General features: G+C 47.1%; 2 protein-coding genes across 8 annotated transcripts; both read left to right on the plus strand.

The window, feature by feature from the left end:
- Positions 1-840: 840 nt before the first annotated feature.
- Positions 841-7,671, plus strand: dcp1a (decapping mRNA 1A). 7 transcript variants are annotated; one of them, XM_057041843.1, is made up of 10 exons: positions 841-1,023; positions 1,336-1,376; positions 1,677-1,804; positions 3,449-3,515; positions 3,596-3,734; positions 3,976-4,053; positions 4,672-5,283; positions 5,511-5,726; positions 5,858-5,937; positions 6,036-7,671. In XM_057041843.1, coding segments are annotated over exons 1-10 (1,494 nt in total). In that variant the 5' UTR covers positions 841-891; the 3' UTR covers positions 6,037-7,671. The 7 variants fall into 7 exon arrangements, with proteins under 7 accessions (XP_056897823.1, XP_056897826.1, XP_056897822.1 ...); XM_057041846.1 differs by having other exon boundaries at positions 5,511-5,595; XM_057041842.1 differs by having other exon boundaries at positions 5,858-7,671.
- Positions 7,672-9,003: 1,332 nt separating this feature from the next.
- Positions 9,004-17,350, plus strand: LOC130530556 (transketolase-like). Its single transcript, XM_057041838.1, has 14 exons — positions 9,004-9,272; positions 10,285-10,402; positions 10,525-10,638; positions 10,783-10,880; positions 12,305-12,496; positions 12,862-12,980; positions 13,469-13,665; positions 13,747-13,911; positions 13,995-14,151; positions 14,586-14,716; positions 14,802-14,885; positions 15,392-15,485; positions 15,594-15,716; positions 16,616-17,350. Exons 1-14 carry the CDS (start codon positions 9,166-9,168, stop codon positions 16,801-16,803), a joined length of 1,887 nt encoding a protein of 628 aa, XP_056897818.1. The 5' UTR covers positions 9,004-9,165; the 3' UTR covers positions 16,804-17,350.
- Positions 17,351-18,188: the final 838 nt, after the last annotated feature.

Below are 18,188 nucleotides of genomic sequence, written 5' to 3' on the forward strand. Positions count from 1 at the left end.
CCTGCGTGGAGGATAACAGTTTCATGGGAGCGCGTAATCCCCCGATTATAATCTCTGTCCCGATGTTCCCTCCCGAGGCAGGTGCATGAGGCGGGCAGCTGCATTTCAACTACAGGGCCGAAGATTTTGCCTCATAACTTTGCAGAGTTTATTAGGTTAAATAAAATGAGAGAGATTGGTCATCGATGAATCTTGGAGTTGCCTTCCAGTGAATAGCTACAAGTGTTTGAATTATCATTTTTGTACTATGATCGTTCTCTCTCAGTTAAAGTCGCACCAAAAGTTCAAACGGATTTGGCTAAAACACATTACGTGAGGGTGGCCCGGGTTACTCTGGCGGCTATCGGATTAAAAATCATGTTTTCGATTTGGTCCAAAAAACAGTCTAGCAGCGCAGCCCTGTGGAATTCATGTAATATGAAATCTGCAGGTCCAGGAATTCAATTAAAGACAAAGGTAACTTTTTTTATGCGTTAGTCCTGTAATGTCATTATCCCCCTGTCATTTATGTGTAAGGCCTTAAACTCTTGAGATCTTTTATTGGTTTAATTACTCTAATTTAAGCAATTAATTAAACTAATCGAATTATGTTGTTTACGGTAATCCAAGTACAGAAAATTGGGCAAATAATTTGATAATCTCTCAAGACCTTTACGTGAGATAAACAATTGAATTGTTAGGATAATATTCAAAGCAAGTGCTTAGTTTTGTTGGCACATTGTCTAAAGGTCAGTAAAGCTTTTGTTTCCTTTTATTTTCTTATTCACAGAATAAGAAATATGAATATTATCTATTAGAAAAGTTCTCGGCTCCTCGGGGTTCCGGGGATGCGCCGGAAGTTGATGTTGTGCCCTCAGAAATGCGTCCGTGTGGGAGACAGTCGCATCCAAGATGGAGACCGTAAATGCCGGACATATGATGAGCTTAGCGGCTCTACAAAGAAAGGACCCATATATAAACAAGCTGCTCGATGTTACCGGCCAGGTGGCACTTTACAACTTTAACTCAAAAGCGAACGAATGGGTGAGACTTTTAACGCAGCCGAAACAATTTCATGTGCAGCCATTATTGTAGCTCGCCGAGTGTTTCGCTAGCACGCTAATGTTAGCCTACCAAACACAAATATTTTAAACGCTACGAACTGTTTTAACTAGAGTTTTTCCAGACACAGTCGCCTGAGTACTTGCATAACAATTTCTATTCATGTTTTAATTTGCCTTTCGATCTGTAGTTCGTGTGATTTTTACTTGATAATATACACGATTATACCCAGCGAAGCTAACAGCCGCTGTCGGTTAGCTGTTGTTTTTTACTGAACGACACTTCTCGTTTCAGGAGAAGACAGACATCGAGGGGACTCTGTTTGTATATGCAAGGTGGGTATTAAAAAGCTTTCAAATAATTTAGCCTAGCAACAGCAGATTGTTTATTTACTCAAGTCCCTTGTGTTGCTAATATTAATATTTGCTTAACGTGTTGCTGATATGCGCTGCTTCCTGACGTATTAAGCACACGTGTGCAGTCCCTTGTTTTGGTAAACAAACTATGTACGCATATTTGGTTCATGCTTTCATTTTAATGAAATCTTTTCCTCTCCACACAATAAAAGATTTAAAGCAAAGCGTCTTCACAATTCACATTGCGTTTTACATCTGTTTTGATACCTGTTTTTCTAGGTCTGCCTCACCTCACCATGGCTTCACTATTATGAACCGACTTAGCACAGAAAACCTGGTGGAGCCCATCAACAAAGATCTCGAGTTCCAACTACAAGACCCCTTTTTGCTCTATCGGAAAGGCAACTGTGAGTATTATGTTTATCATTGATAACCAGGTACCGAACAGTTACAAAAGCACTCTTTATCCCTGAGTTCCATTCATCCTCTTTACAAGTAAAGAGAAAACACCGCTGTATGATAACTTTGCCTAGGTGGGCAGCTGCAGGGGTTTGGAGTTGCATTATCAAATGTAAGTGCATTAAATGGAGTAGAGCATAATATTACCTCTGAAAATGCTGAACAAACACCTCCCTAACTTCTCCTGGAGCGTCTCTTTTCCTGTTGGCGCGATGTCGTTTTGGCATCTCAGCGTCTCATTTTGCAAAAACAAATCCTGCGAAGAGCTTTCTCCACTCATGGCCCAACAGTTTATAGCAGCCTGCAGCGGGACGACGGCCCAAGCGTTCTACACCTTTGGTTATGAATCTCAGTATTTCTGACATTTGCTTTAGTTCAATGTTGGTAATGGCTTTTCGCAGCAGCATGCCAGTGCTGCAGAAAAAAACCTTTCCAGCCTCAAGAAAGCAGCTTCGTTAGATCTTCAGAAAGTAACTGACGGCGCTGCCACCAAGGTAGTCTATTAGAAGTCTGAAAAGGAGTTTCATCACGGCAACAAATAAGGAATTGGTCTGTTTTCCCATTTGTTTGCTAATGAGAAAAAATAGCATGGCCATCGTTAACGTCAGAGTGGACTGCTCCCCCTTTTGACTGGGTTTTCCTATCAGTCTGGTTGGTATGGAAGGCATGATGTATTGTCTTGTTGGTGTTCTGGTTAGATGTCCTTCATTATCGGGATGTTCTTGTCATGATAGATGGTTCTCTGCAGTGGTCTGGTAATGGTAACTATATTTCTCGGCTGTTGTCCTCCAGCTTTTATTCCGTCAGCCTGATTGCGTGGATCTATGACAGGTTTAGAGTCCACTAGTGCTCTTCAGCGATCCCATTAATCCCTTGAGTGTCCTTTGGCCTCCGTATTTTCCGTGAGTGTGCTCCACTGACAATCTTGGGTTTTATTTCAAAGTAGATTCGAGGTGGTTTGAAATGCTTCCAAGCCTGTAGGTTATAGAGGAAATATGAAAGAAGCCATGTAGAAAGAGAAAAAATATTACGCCCATCGCCAACCGTCCGGCTCAGGGAGGATGGATTCTTCAGAGAAGGGATGGTGATCACCTGGTCCTTGCATCTTCATCTAATCCTCCGTGAGTCTAGAGTCCTCGAGACTTCAAGTGGAGTGTTCAGTGACATCGGGGTGCTTGGGCACAGAGACACACCTGTTTACGGCTCTGCATAATTCCCCGTGGTGTCAGAGCGTTCTGCGGGGAAGCTAACACTCGCAGGTTGCTAGGTTACCTCAGCCTCTTGAGGGACTCTCAATGTGCCGGTGTTTCATCACACAAGGACGCACAAATGGAACAAGCAATAAGCTGCTGTTGTTGCTCCATGTCAGTCACACAGTTTGTATTTTATCTTTTGTATTATTGTTGCCGTTTGTCGGCCGTGACTTTTTCCCCCCCAACACGATATTTTACGTAAATCTTGTCGTTAGATGTTAACCAGTCATTCGCTAAGGTGGGAATTCACGTAGCACACGTAATTATTGCATTGTTTTGTGCATTATTAGAACTGGTTTTATTATTATGTTTTATTATGTCTGTCCATCTGCTTTACAGTGGGGATCTACAGTATTTGGTTCTATGACAAGAGGGATTGTCAACGCATTGCCCAGCTGATGGTCAAGTAAGTAAACCCAACCCGTCTCTGTATCTGCGCAGATTAATAGACAGCTCTAGTCAGTTTGTCCCACTTCTGTGCTGCAGAATCGTGAAACAAGAGGTGAGCCACACCCAGAGAGAGTCACCGAAGAGGGCAGAGCGTCACAGGACAAACGGGCTCGCAGAGCCGAGGCCTGTCGACATCCTGGAACTCCTCAGCAAAGCCAAAGAGGAATACCAGAGAGTGAGGAGCAAAACACACACCGGACACACAGACGCCCACACACACACTCAGCAGAGGCTGATGGACAAATATTAATAGAAATCCATGACTTATTTGATCACACTCATGCCTCTTTAATAACTTGCCAAGAGTGATGCATGTCTGAGGTGATATTAGTCCCCCAACCAGGAATGTGGGGGTGTGTTTAGCATCTCATACGTTTCTGTCTGTATTCTATATATCTTTTATTGTTGTGCTCCAGGCCCAGTCAGGTGAAACAGACGTGCGAGCAGAAGTTAAGACGGCAGAGCACGCACACACCAAGCCTCGACCAGAGAAGGTACGCACGCCTGCACTTGATGATGCCGGTTGCCGCGGTTGCTAACATCAGGGCAGGAGAACAGAAGAAAGATGCTATTTCAGTGTCCACTTTCTCTCAGACACTTTCATTGCTGTGTTTCAAATCTCCTCTTCTGAGCGACTACGGTTGGTAACAGCTGCAATGGCCCCCTGTTGGAGTGCAAACTACACAGTAGCTGTGTCCCCGGCCCAATCAGGAGGGAAGAACAACCACTTGCTTGTAGGATGAGGGATGATTGGAGGGGAGGCCAAATAACCTTTGCTACAGAAACACTGATGGGTTTATCTTCGTTTGGCTGTCTGAAGAAGATGGTCATCTTTATTATACACATTAAGAAATGCATAAGCCTGACAAGAGTGATGTTTTAGGATGCCATTACCAGTGTGTTGAATGCAGAAATGACAATTTAGCTTAAAGCTTTTCTGCTTGTGCTTAAATAATGGTTTCGTTTAATTGAATATTAGAATTGCTGAAGTTCCTTTGCGAGCAAATACCTGAAGATTCAGTCGGGCACAATTTCCTGAGTTTCTGTTTTTGGTCTTCATCGGGACGTTAGTCCACTTGTTAGCTAATTAGCCAGTTCTTTCTGGTCTCCAGAGCTCTCACACGATGGTGAAGCAGATCACAGTCGAGGAACTCTTCGGCTCGTCGCTCCCCAAGGACCCCTCTCTACCCACGATGCCCACACACAGCACTGCCGCAGCTCCCAGTGACCCCCCTCCAGCATTTATACAGAACCAGCCCTTTCCCACTGCAGCCCACCAAAGCACACTCCTCCCTCCCCTTCTGGCCGCACAAGATCCCGTCCCCAACCAGCGTCACCAGGCCCCCGGTCTTCTCCCTCCCCCCTTTGTGCTCCACCCAAGTCCTGTGTTTCAGGCAGTGGTTCCAAGGTCAGACCCCCAACTTCTGAGCTCTCTGATGGCGACTCCTGCTGGCTCAGAACCTCGCGCCGCCCCTAATGCTTCAACCACTCCGTCAACGGCTCCCACGGCCTATCTGGGTCAGGATATACTCAGCACCCTTAAACCAGCTGCACCAGCTGTCAGTTCTGACATGCACAAACCGGCCCTCGCACCCAACTTCCTGCCAAGCGCGCTGTTCCCGCCTCACAGTTTCCAGGAGCCCGTGGGTGGGAATCCTCTGCTGCAGCACAGCAAGGAGCTGGATGTTTTCCCTCAGCCTTCAAACATGATCAAACCTTTATCTGTGAGTACCCAGGAACTACCCCTGTCCTCTCTTTAGAAGGGCTTTCATATGCTTCTGTAGTCATCAGTCATCACTTTTATTTATAGCCAATCTCTTTCAGTTTAATTAGAAAGTGTTTGCTTAGCACATAACACACACAACAAGGCATCGCTTGTATAAAGGATTCCCGATAAACTAGGCAACCAAGACCCTAATCCAGCATCGCTATCTTCCTTTTTTAACTCCAGGCTGTCCCTCAGGGTCCCGGTCTCGTCGTTCCTCAACCAGAGGCTTCTGTGCTCCTCTCGCCCAGCGTCTTCCAGCAGTCGCACGGTAAATCTCCACCGTCGGCGGTCGCTCCCGCCCCCCCCGAGTCCTCGTCCACCTCTGTGGGAGGAACAGATCCTGCAACAGCTCCATGCAGCAAAACCCAGCTGCAGGAGACTCTGATACACCTTATTAAAGTACGTCACACGTCCAAACAAAGCTTTTACCTGCGCATTATCTAAGAATGCTAACATTGAAGGGACTCCTCTCGCACATTATTGTTCATAATTGCTCTCACGCTGAACAATTTCTTTGCGTCCTCCTGTAGCACGATCCAGATTTCCTCGGCGCCATTCATGAAGCTTACCTGCAGAGTGTGTCCAAGGACCTGGGCACCATGAAGCTATAGTACGCATCCAGCTGGGCTCCTGCGGTGCCACTGTGACAGTATCATGAACTGAGAAGGATCCAGAGGGTAGAGCCGGGCTTTCTTTTCTTTTCTACAGGCAAACAGCAGTTTTGAATCAAGGCTGCGACCTACTGACGTCGCTCATCCACGCGTCACCGTTCACATCTATGAGCAGCACTTCCTGTGTGTCTTGGCCCGCTGGAACTGACTCTCGGATGGATCATAAACCTGCTGGACACATCCCGGCAAAACTCACCTGCTTATTGTCCTCGAGGACAGGGAAACATCTGACCTCAGATTGTCTTTTTATTTTATTTTTTTTACTTGACTGGAAGGTTAGCGGAACCACAGATGGACGTTCCCGTGCGTCACAGCGTGGAAGAACACGGACGTGGTGATCAGACACGTGCGCTACTGTTGTTCATAGAGGAACGGCCGCCGTGCTCAGGGTCCAGAAGACAAACTCTTGACTGCTCCTCTTCCCTTTTCAGCCTCTTCCCTCCAAGTTGCAGAGACGTTGAAGAGCCTTGGCCGTCTTGAGTGAGCAGATATTTGGGATTTGTGTTCTTGGAGAAGCTCACAGAGCGAGAATCACTTTGATGTTGCTGTTATTGTTTTTAAATGTGAAGTGATCGACATGTGTAAAGACACAGATGAACCAGCTTCTCTGCTTGGTGGCTCTGCTTCATCTTCCCCCTCTTCTGTTGCCGGTCTCTGCTCCACCAGCTGAGGTCACAGTACTCGATGGATTTGGAATGTGCAATAGATGGTGAGATGCCGTTAGGGAAGCAGTGTGGTGGCGGACTTTACACCCGCTCAAGATCTGCAACTGAGAATTCACTTTGGAGGGAAACCACAGAATAACTTTAGGATCAGTTTACATTCCTCATCTTGGATTGAATTATGTATCAGACGTGCTTTTTATAGTTTTATAAAAAGCAGAGACTACCTCTATTGCAGACTTAATCCTTGCAGTTCATTAACTATAAAGACGGAACATCAAAGTTTTATTTAATGAGTTTTTGCAGTAAGATATTACTGCAGCTGTAAAAGGGCTACACAATTAGCTTCATAGAAACCAACCTAACAACAGATTCTCACCTTCAAAATCTGCACAGAAGGAAAATGGAACGTGTCCTATTCTCACTTTGAGCTACTGTTGTCGTTTTAGCACAAGGGACTATTGCAATAGCTTCTAGTGCTACCGCAAAGCTTTTTTTTTTTTTTTATCAGGTTTGTGTCACAACTTCTCAACGTTCCTGGGATTTTTTTCATTTCATTTCATTTCATTGTTTTAGCATTTGCTCATGATTTCCAAAGTGTTTTCATGACCTGATTGTTGACATCAATGCTCGCGATTTCAGTGCCAGCTGGAAAGCACATCCGCCTTTCCCTCTTTATTATTGCCAAAATTCAAATCTACTGTAGACAATGAAATCACGCTGCCCAAATGTTCCTTTTCAAGGGTCACCGTGCAAACCTTGCTTGCATGCGCGCGCCACCGGAATAAACCCACAGGAAGACTCAAGTGTAGACTTTTTAATCCTGGTCCCTTATTTAATGTTTTACAGATTATTTTTACAATTTGCGTTTGTTGTGACTGGCCAGAGATCTGATTTTGAAAATGTGCTTTCAATTTAACAATAATTTTGTAAAATTGTTTTCACTGTGCATAATTTGGTTTATTACGGACATTTTGTGATATTAAAGATTAAACTAAAAGTTCCTGTTGACAGTTGGCTGTGCTATCCATAATTAAGGTTATGTGAGTACTATACTTTAAACTTAGTTACCCCATTTATTGTCTTCTCAGTAGGAACTCTAATCAGTTTATCTAATCATTTGTGCCGCCTCTGTCAAATGGTTTATTTCCGGGTGTCCGTGCAGTTCACCCCTTCGGCCAGCAGGTGTCACTGCAGCACTAATATCGCGGCCTTTGACTCCTGCCCCAGTGTTGTGTAACGCTTGACCTTCTTATATCCATAGTTAACCTAGAAATTAATGGAACAAATCAAAATAAGACGCGGGACTGAGAACATAGCCAAGCCTTCAAGCCCCCCTAAAAATAAATGTTATAAAAATTTTAAATGACAACAAATCAAAACTGCTATCAGAGTGGTGTCGTTTCCTCACGCTCTCTTTAAAAATAGGAAATAATCATACAGAAAATAAACATGGGAGAGGTTTCTAGGCAGGTATCACTTGTCTTGGCAGCAATCAAGGAATTTTAAGGAGTTTTAAATCTGGTTTTATGAATATTATTGAAATATTTATTATTTATATTTGATGTTATCTTGGTGTTTATTTTCTTTCATGTGTTAAACTAAAGTAAAAGGAAATTAAAAGCGTGAAGAGCTGCTTTGTGCTGCAGCCAATCAGAATCCAGAGCAGCCTCAGCAGCAAATGCCATTAAGGTAATCTTACCGTAATCCTTCCTGTTGCCTGCTGGATTTATGCTAATGGGTAAAGGAAGAGAATATTATCGCTTTAGAAGCTCAAAGAAAATCACACATCAATAGAACTCCACATATTGTATTTTTTTAGTGTGTTTGTTTAGGTAGGTTAAGGTACAAGCTCAGCGTTTTCTTCTATGAAGTGTTTGCTGTGGAATAAAGGCATTTCTGGGCCCAAACCTTCCATATTCACCTATAAATCGACTTTCTGAACCTTTAACTAGCTTTTCTGTGTGGTTTGACAGGTTGGATGGATGGTGGAAGCCGCTGGCACCTCGGTGGGCTGCATCTCCATTTGTCTCACGCATTTATTCTAATTCCTGATTCTTTTTTCCTCACTATCTTCGCCGAAAGCTAAAATTATTTTCCCCCTCATTTCAATTTGTTTGTAGAAAAATAACCCGTCCATACTATCCGAAACATCCGGAATCTTTCGACATGAACAACGATGGGGTTAGCGGCTGTGCGTGACCGAGCTCCTGTGCGTGCGCCCGTGTGTGGCCTTGGTCTTGAGCCTGGAGTCTTCCTGCTATTGGCTGTGGCCGTGCGTGACCGTTTGGAGTCGCCGTGGACTCCCCGTAGTCGGGGATTAGCCGTCTCCATTGGCCTGCCAGCTCCCTCCCTCCTCCCTCCCTCCCTCCTCTGTCCATCAGATTCCGCGGCTCCTGCTCTTCTTTAACCGCTGCAGCACCGTCGACATTAACTCTTAAACTCCTCCAGTTTATCAGACTTGTGTGTGCGCGCGTGTGTGCTCTCTTTCGGTGCATCGGCCAGATGGAGGACTACCACAAACCAGACCAGCAGACTCTGCAGGCGCTCAAGAACATCGCCACCCGGCTCCGGATCAACTCCATCAAGGCGACAACCGCAGCGGGCAGCGGGTAAGAAGGGAGAGCGGGGGGGCAGAAAGCAGGATGGCACGGCAGGACTCTGCGGGGCGCTGCGCTTAAGTCTCAATTTAAGACATTTATTTAACCTTTCATGGCTATAAAACACGAGGACATTTATAATTCCATAACGGAGCTATAAAACAATATTATTATACTACAAATGCGCGTTATTGCACCGCAAAGAGCCTCTTAATGCAGATTTTTGTTTGCTTTTTTTATCTTCGTTCCTACGCGCGTCGTGCGGAATAAACGTGATGTCAATGAACGCGCCGGGCGGCGATGCTCGACTGCGCTGCACAGGCGAACCTCTCCTGGCAATAAATGATGCATTGACTAAATCTTGGTGGACGGTGAAGTTCTGCAGAGCTCTCCAGCCTTGTGCGCGCTCGCTCAGGACCGAAGAAGCGGACGCGCTCCGGCCGCAGCACTGGTTCAGTTTTAGTCCTGTATAAGTGGAGATGGAGGACAAATGGATCCGGTGTGACAGCAAAATATGTATATGTTGCGTGGGAAGGAATAAAAACGATTAAATCTACCGTTGTTTTATTTTCCTAAAGAGGTTCTACAGCTCTACTACTTACAGGCCATTTTCAAAAGGGTTTTTCAGAATATTCCAAAAATGATTTCTGGTTTATTCAAAATAAACTGAAGAGCACTGTTGTTGGTTTTTTTGTTTGTTTTCTTTTGAGATTTTGGGGCAGTTTTTACGTGAAGAGCGGGAGCTGCTACTCAGTATTCGATTTTAAGTCTAAGATTGCAGCTGCATCATAAAGTCTAAATGTGCTGTAAAATAAAAAGCAAACCTTTTTTCTATTGTACTCTCTGATTTACCGGTACTGATTGATTGATTTAACGACCAGTGGCCTCAGGGGAAGGCTCCTGCTCCCCGGTCCCCCTGAGCCCTGATGGTTCTCTTCGGACCTCCAGGTTTCTCCCTTGAGGGAAACTAATGTGATGACAAACGAGTTCATTCCCACTGAGCTAATTTGTCATTTTGTCGCAGTCATCCCACATCATGCTGCAGCGTGGCCGAGATCATGTCTGTGCTCTTCTTCCACACCATGAAATACCGACCGGAAGACCCCCGTCATTCCAGCAACGACCGCTTCGTCCTCTCCAAAGTAACTCTTCACACGCACCAATTGGATCATTCCATTAGACTGATTTGGCAGTTCGGGCTCTGTGTGATGTTACAATTACTGCAGTGTCTCCGTGGTAACGGCTGGAATCTCTGCTTCCTCAGGGTCACGCGGCCCCCGTGCTGTACGCCGTGTGGGCGGAGACTGGCTACCTGAAGGAGAACGAGCTCCTCAACCTCCGCAAGGTTGACTCCATCCTGGAGGGACATCCTGTGCCGGTACGTTCAGGCCTCACAACCGTAGAAAGAGAGGAGCCGCATGCCGGCAGATCGTCCATCCTCGACTGAGAGGACGCAGGCTGCGGCTGCATTTTCATCTTGTCTGTGCCGTAAGATGCATGTGTTGTGTGTGCACGATAACAGAAGCAGCAGTTCGTGGATGTGGCCACTGGATCTCTGGGTCAGGGGCTGGGGGCCGCCTGTGGGATGGCCTACACAGGAAAATACTTTGATAAAGCCAGGTAACACACGCACACGCGCACTCACTCGCAGATAAAGTGACAAAACTCGATGCATCCATACTGTTGCCATGGAGAAGCCCAGCTTGCGCACATTATGCTATACACCAAATTATGCATGACATAACGCATGCTGCAGAGAGCTGCAGCAAGATGCCACGGCTCAGCCTGCGGCTTTGCATCCGAGAGTATACCTGAGGGGGCAGGAGAGGGGTGTGTGTGTGGGGTGGGGGGAGGGGGGGGGCAAGACCTTAAGATCGGAATGAATATGAGTATCGTGCAAGACAAGATTGTTGATTAAAGGAGGAAATGTCGGGGTGTGGGTGTGTCTCTATAAAGGTGAAAAATGCCCAGTTGAATTTTTGGAGCTTAGCTCCATAGTTTTGGGGGGGGGGGGGGGGGGTCTCCGAGGTCCCGGGGGTCATTTTATTGTCTATGCAGAGAATCATGCAGCCGTTCAACAGTGCACTCTGCACCTAAGTGCCTTTCCCTTCATATAGGCCTGAATTCTGTGTGCAGTCTATTGTTTCTGCTCCAATAATCACACACACAACCCCCCCCCCCCCCACACACACACACACACACACACACACACACGTGCCCGCGCGCCTCTCTCCTCTCCATGTCTCTGCCTCTTCCTCTCCTCCAAAAAAAGAGAGGCTGGTTTTGCAGCGCATAATAAACGCTGTTGCGCGCACCGCGCATGCGACAATGGTGCCTGCAGACAGGCGAGGGCCGCGCGTACCTGCTGCTGGAGACCCGTCACTGAGCGGATAAAGCGGATCGCGCAAACACAGGAACGCGCCCGCGTCTGCTCCGGGTTTATGAAAGCGACACACGCGGATGAACCCGTCACGGTCACACACATCAACACACAACAGCCGATTATTTCTCCACGCTCACCTGGTTCGGTGCTCTGCGGCTCTGGGACGGCTTTACTGGGAATACTGGCGGCCTTAATGTGTTGTAGCCAGTGTGACCAAAAGCAACAAAAACCTTTCATCTTTATTATTTATCACTGTAGTGATTATTAAACATGCAACTTATATTATGTTTAATGAATCTATAACCTTTATGAAATTTCCTTTCAGGTGTGTGTGTGTGTGTTGTGTGTGTGTGTGTGTGTGTGTGTGTGTGTGTGTGGGTGTGGTGTAACGTCTCAGCCTATCTTGCAGCTTTAATAAGAATGTGTCTATTTGACTGGAAAGCTGTCAGAAGTGGTTTGTCCTCCAGCGCAGCGAGCGAGGATGATCGGCCACGACTGCGTGCTTGTGCGTTGTGTTCGGGCCTGTTTTACGCGCTGGTTTCTGTTCGCACGCCACGGGGGGAATGAAAGAGAAGAGAAAGATCATCTTGATATTGAAAGGGAGCTGTTGGCCAGCTTGTCACAGGCAGCGAATCACAAGCAGACAACGTTGTGTGTGCAGTTATCGGGTCTTCTGCCTGCTGGGGGACGGAGAGCTGTCTGAAGGCTCGGTGTGGGAGGCCATGGCCTTCGCCTCCTACTACCAGCTCGACAACCTGGTGGCCATCTTGGACATCAACCGCCTGGGCCAGAGTGAACCCGCTCCGCTCCAGCACCACGTGGAGAAATACCAGCGACGCTGTGAGGCCTTTGGGTGAGACGCATTCAATAGATCTGCTTTGAATCCATTTTTTTTTTTAAATATAGGGCTTTATACAAATAAACCCATAACATTTTAACCTTATAAATCAGCCGTCCAAAGCAGGAATAACATTTTTTATTTTTTGAAGATTAAGAATAATGGGAAATCTATTGGGTGCTAATGTTTAAAATCTGTGTGTATTCCTCCACACATCACTTTGGCGTCCGATGCTGCGGCATCAGCACAAGCAGCATGAAAGTGCTGTTGACTTTGGGGAATTCCAGCAGGATTACTTCCACTGAATAACGCTTCCAGAGTCGCATTGTCGCGGAGGCCCGGAGTTCTCCTTTAAAATCTCGCCTCCTCTGTTTTGGCAGCTGGCACGCCATCATTGTAGACGGCCACAGCGTGGAGGAGCTGTGCAAGGTGCTGAGTCAGCCTCGCCATCAGCCCCTCGCCATCATCGCCAGGACCATCAAGGGCAAGGGCATCCCAGGTACCAGAATCAGGGCCTGTTTCATTTTTAGGCAGCCATTTTTAGCCCCCAGTGGCTGTTTTTAAACTGTGTGACTGGAACTAACATTTCAGTCGACTTCCTGCTGGAGTCTGGTCGTGGGTGCGGAGAGGCCCCAACCTCCTGTAATCCCAGCAGCATATTAGTGTATTAGCCACCGCAGATGGGTAATCCCTCAGAATGTGTAAAACACACTCACAGCAGCCTCCTATTGTGCTTGTGTTGTCATAGCAACAAGGCGGTACAAGGCATGTGATCACGCGTGTTGGTAAAAGAGACACAAGGAGGTAAAAAAAAAAAGACAGTTGTTATTGCAGAACACACGTGCATTTGCAGTTGCACGTCCATAAAGAGACACGCAGTCTTCCGAGTGTGCGTAGTTTATGTTTACGTCTTTTTTGAAACACATGGATGAAGTTTGGGGCCACTACGGGGGTTTTGTGCGTGACCCTGCTTTTGTTTTCCGTCAGTGGCCGAGGATAAGATGGGCTGGCACGGGAAACCCCTGGCCAGGGACATGGCTGACAGCGTCATCAAGGAGCTGCAAAGCCGCATCATGAGCTGCAACAAGCGCGTCTACCCGTCGCCCCCCAAGGAGGACACGTCGGCCGTCAGCCTCCGCAACTTCCGTATGCCGAGTGCGCCCAGCTACAAACCCGGAGAGAAGGTGTGGGGAGCGCCCGGAGGACACGGCAGAGGCCTTTGCTGCGGTTGTTGAATCATTTTTGGTCCGTTCGCGTCCCCCCAGGTGGCTACGAGGAAGGCGTACGGCATGGCGCTGGCCAAGCTCGGACGTTACAACGAGCGCATGGTGGTTTTGGACGGGGACACCAAGAACTCCACGTTCTCTGAGCTCTTCAAGAACGAACACCCAAACCGCTACGTGGAGTGCTACATCGCGGAGCAGAACATGGTGATGAAAGTTTGCTCACAGCGGTGAAAAAGGTGAAAACTGCCATCGTTCCTTCAGCCCCTCTCACGTATATTTGCTTGCAGGTGAGCGTGGCCGTCGGTTGTGCCGTGCGGGACCGCAACGTGGTCTTCGCTAGCACCTTTGCTGCGTTCTTCACCCGGGCCTACGACCAGCTCCGCATGGCGGCCATTTCCGAGAGCAACATCAACCTCTGCGGCTCCCACTGCGGCGTTTCTATCGGTCAGTACTCGTCCCATCGCCTCCAGGACGTCAGCTATGACCCGTTAACGTTAACGTTAGCATCTGTTTCCTTCTGCGGGGTGAAGCCCTCCCCAGTGTGGATTTGATTTTCCTGAATCTGAAATCTTTTCTCCCTCATCTTCTCACCTCCTCCTCCTCCTCCTCCTCCGTTATTCTGTTGGTCCCCTTCACTCCTGGTTATCAGCACTCTTCCTCCTCCCCTCCCTGTCTCTGTGCGTCATGGAGATGATGACAGAGCGCCCTGATTGTCTTTCACTACTTCCTCCCCTTTCTTCTCCTCCTCCTCCACCACCACTGCAGGTAGATTGCATGTCCACTTATTCACTTTTCTGTCCTTGTTTTTAATTTCTCCCAGTCTGATGCACCCACAGCTTCACTGAACCTGATCTTAGCTTGTTTGGATGCTTATTTAGGCGAAGACGGACCATCTCAGATGGGTCTGGAAGACCTAGCCTTGTTTAGGGCCATACCCACTGCAACTGTCTTCTACCCCAGCGATGGTGTCTCCACTGAGAAAGCTGTGGAGCTTGCTGCCAACACCAAGGTGCTTTGAACGGAGACAAAAATGGTAAAAAAAATAATAAAAATTCAAGCACGTGCTCATGAAGGTTGTTTGTGGTTCGTTTCAGGGTTTATGTTTCATTCGGACAAGCCGACCGGAGAGCAACATCATCTACAACTGCAATGAAGACTTCCATGTTGGCCAAGCTAAGGTCAGTAGCATCATCTTCACAACACCAGGACGAGCTTCTGCATTACAACTGCTCTTTGCGGTTTTTCCACCAATTTAATATAAGAAAAACGAGCTCTGTCCACTCAGGAGGTTCACAGGGGTCCGGTATAGGTGCCCTGTGGTACACCAAAACAGGTGTTTGAGGACGACCTCTCCCACCACGTCTCATTGATGCTCCATAACACTGGCATGGAGAGAATTTGGAGCCTCGGGATTTCTACCATCTTCCTTGAGGCGCTCTTGAGTGAATGGCTCAAATTATATTTCACCTTATTGTCTCGTACTGCTTTTCTTTATTTTCATGTATTTTTCTGGGTTTGAGTAATGGGGGTAGCAGTTTTCGAACACCGTACCGCACTCGCTAACCCTGGCAGCACGGCCGCAGTGGTCACTCAAAGCCCCTCTGGAATGATAAGATAATGGCTAATAGAGGAGTGGTTAAATGTGGTAAAATTAAGATTCACCTCGTCCGTTCTTCCCTCTCAGGTTGTGTACAAGACCAACGACGACCACGTGACTGTGGTTGGAGCCGGAGTGACCCTCCACGAGGCTCTCGCAGCTGCCGAGCAGCTGAAGAAAGGTTTGTGGCCACACCGCGGAAACACATATTAGCGATAAGAAAATGCAGAAAACATGCTATCGTATGAGCTATCAGTTGAACTCAGGAGCCCCTCCCCCGTCTCTTTAGAAAGAATAAACATCCGTGTGATCGATCCATTCACCATCAAACCCCTGGATCATAAAACCATCATCGATAACGCCAGGGTCACCAGAGGTCGCATCATCACAGTGGAGGACCATTACTACGAAGGTGAGCAGAATAAAAAGTATATAAAAATAGCAGCAAGTCATTCATTTGACCAAAATGATGGTAGCTGATTGTTTCCTTTTGCTCCTTTATCTGATCATAAACACTCCAACTGCTCAGGTTCGACATGAAAAACCTCTTTTAAACTGTGAAGTGGTTTGATTATGGGCCATATCTTTAGTCTATAACGCTAAAATGGAGCTTTTAGTGGAGATTATTCTGAATGAATTTAACGCAGTCAGTCAGTCTGATTGTGTGTTTATGCCACTTATAGTATCATCTGATGAATAAAAGTGAAGCAAAGAATGATAGCACCTAGTGAAGCACTAGAGAGGGAGGATGAGGGAGGAAAAGGAGAGGGGAGTCACGCGACATAGGAAAATAGGAAAGAGCATAGCGAGGGGGAGGAGCACACAGAGGTCTGTCCGGGCTTCTTAATTTCAGCTGCAGCTTTGGGCTGTCATTGACCTACATTCAGTATCGCCGCATCAGCCAGCCCAGAATGAGCTTTTTATCTCTGGCTGTTGTTCTGCTCGTGTGTGTTTTTGTCACCCAATTTTCACTTTTGCGTCCCCTCCAAACGACACGACGCCATCCGTCCTTTCTGAAGGTGATGCTCGAGCGGCCTCGCTTGTTCCATCTAAATTTGCTCGTCTCCTTGTTTCATATGGTTCACACGAACTGGGATCTTTAGCGTGAACCCCATCCACGGGGATAAATAAAATGGCTGCTATAAGCCCCAGATCCTTGTGCTGTAGATGATGATGTCATTGCATGGCTCTTCCTCGCGCCCTCAACAGGAAGTGGGGGAATGTTACCTCTACGACATTTTAGACATTGAGAGTAGGGAAGCGTGTTGCTGGTGTGCTACGTCATGTCCTAACGTTGAGGCGCTCCCTCAGGTGGTCTGGGAGAGGCCGTGTGCTCAGCCGTGGTGAACGAGACCGGCTTCACCGTGCACCGCCTGGCGGTCACCCAGGTCCCTCGCAGCGGCAAGCCGCACGAGCTGCTCCGGGTCTTCGGCATCGACCGCGACGCCATCGTTCAGGCGGTGCACAAAGTGCTCAGCGGCTCCTCCAACGCCAAGTGAGAGGTCAGGAGGAGCGGCGACGGCGCGGTGAAGGACTCCGTGGTTACCGGTGACGACACACGCAAATCAAACGAGGGGCGGGGCTCCTCCGGCCTGCCCCCGCTCTCCTGCACACGCCGAAACATCATTCCTTTGGGGGGAAATAAGAAAAAAAAACACCCATTTGTTTCTCTTAACTGTCATCTATGTGGTTTGTATCTCCAGATTTTTACCTCATCTGTTTGTGAGTGCAGTAAACACACCCCCCCACTTTGACACACCCGCCCCCGCCCCTCCCTGATCTCTACCTCCCAGAGCAAGTTCTGGTTCTGCTGTAGTGTTTTTGGTAGCAGTGGATGTGGCTGAAAGTCTAGTCTTTTCTATCATTTCTGTGGAACCCTCCTCACTCCTTCGACACGGCAGCGTGCGCAGCTGCACCCAGAATTGGACATTTCCACCCCGTCGTTGGGGGGGGATCTTCGGCTCGAGCACTGGCTGTTTTTAACTGGTTCGACTGTCTGACTTGGTTCAAACTCTTTACACCAATAAAAGGATGGTCTCTTCACAACATCTTGTGTCTGAGCTTTCTTGTGCTGGATTCTTTTAGGTCGGTCCTATAAATGTGAACGATATTCCTGCCTCGCGTGCCAAAATGATCCGCACAGCACGACTTCGCGGGATGTTTTCATATGGTCAAAGTGCTAACATGCTAAAGTAAAATGCTAAATTGGAAACAGTAGTAAGTTACAATACTAAACGATTTCAATATTCACATAACCAATAATAAAAACCAACAAATTCCAAATGCTGGTGAGGATGTAAAGCAGAATGTAAGGAAGGTAGAAGGGAAAGGTTTTTATTTTTTATATTGTTTTTTACACGTCATCTATTAATGTTTCATAATCAGCCGTGTCGCATGGGGCCCTTCAGTACGTAGACCCAGACCCACCTTATGCAGTGGCCCCCCGTCTGCCATGTGGTGTGCAAATTTAATGTGTGTTAATTATTGAAAAGCCTTTTGAAGGTTTCACACAGACTGCATGCAGCTTTCTGAACAACCACGCGTGTGTGGTTGGAAAACAACCTCAGAGTTCCAGTCTTATTATTTTTTGGATTGTACTTGTTAGATTGGACCTAAAATGATATTTTTTAAATCGGATTTTATGATTCCAGAGTGTCATTAGAACACCCAATAATACTGCGGGGAGAAGAGATCTATCTACTCGTTGGTCTGGAGGTCGGCCCTTCAATGTAACGCAGTCAGTCTGTCTGTCTGAGGTGGACACTGTGCACGCACTGTACGTGCACATACTCGAAGCCGTATTCTGATCGGAGGACTGTCTCATTGTATGAGTGTATATCTGTCGAACTGTCGTGTACATTCTTTTACATTATACTAATTTTGT

Source organism: Takifugu flavidus, chromosome 8, assembly GCF_003711565.1.
Source record: "Takifugu flavidus isolate HTHZ2018 chromosome 8, ASM371156v2, whole genome shotgun sequence".
In the NCBI taxonomy this organism is placed as follows: domain Eukaryota; kingdom Metazoa; phylum Chordata; class Actinopteri; order Tetraodontiformes; family Tetraodontidae; genus Takifugu; species Takifugu flavidus.

Coding starts and splice junctions, on each gene's coding strand:
- LOC130530556 (XM_057041838.1), top strand. CDS start 9,166: ATGGAGGACTACCACAAACCAGACCAGCAGACTCTGCAGGCGCTCAAG. Junction 12,981..13,468: donor CAAGGGCAAGGGCATCCCAG/GTACCAGAATCA, acceptor GTTTTCCGTCAG/TGGCCGAGGATAAGATGGGC. Junction 14,717..14,801: donor AGCTTGCTGCCAACACCAAG/GTGCTTTGAACG, acceptor GGTTCGTTTCAG/GGTTTATGTTTCATTCGGAC.
- dcp1a (XM_057041842.1), top strand. CDS start 892: ATGGAGACCGTAAATGCCGGACATATGATGAGCTTAGCGGCTCTACAA. Junction 4,054..4,671: donor CCAAGCCTCGACCAGAGAAG/GTACGCACGCCT, acceptor TCTGGTCTCCAG/AGCTCTCACACGATGGTGAA. Junction 5,284..5,510: donor ACATGATCAAACCTTTATCT/GTGAGTACCCAG, acceptor TTTTAACTCCAG/GCTGTCCCTCAGGGTCCCGG.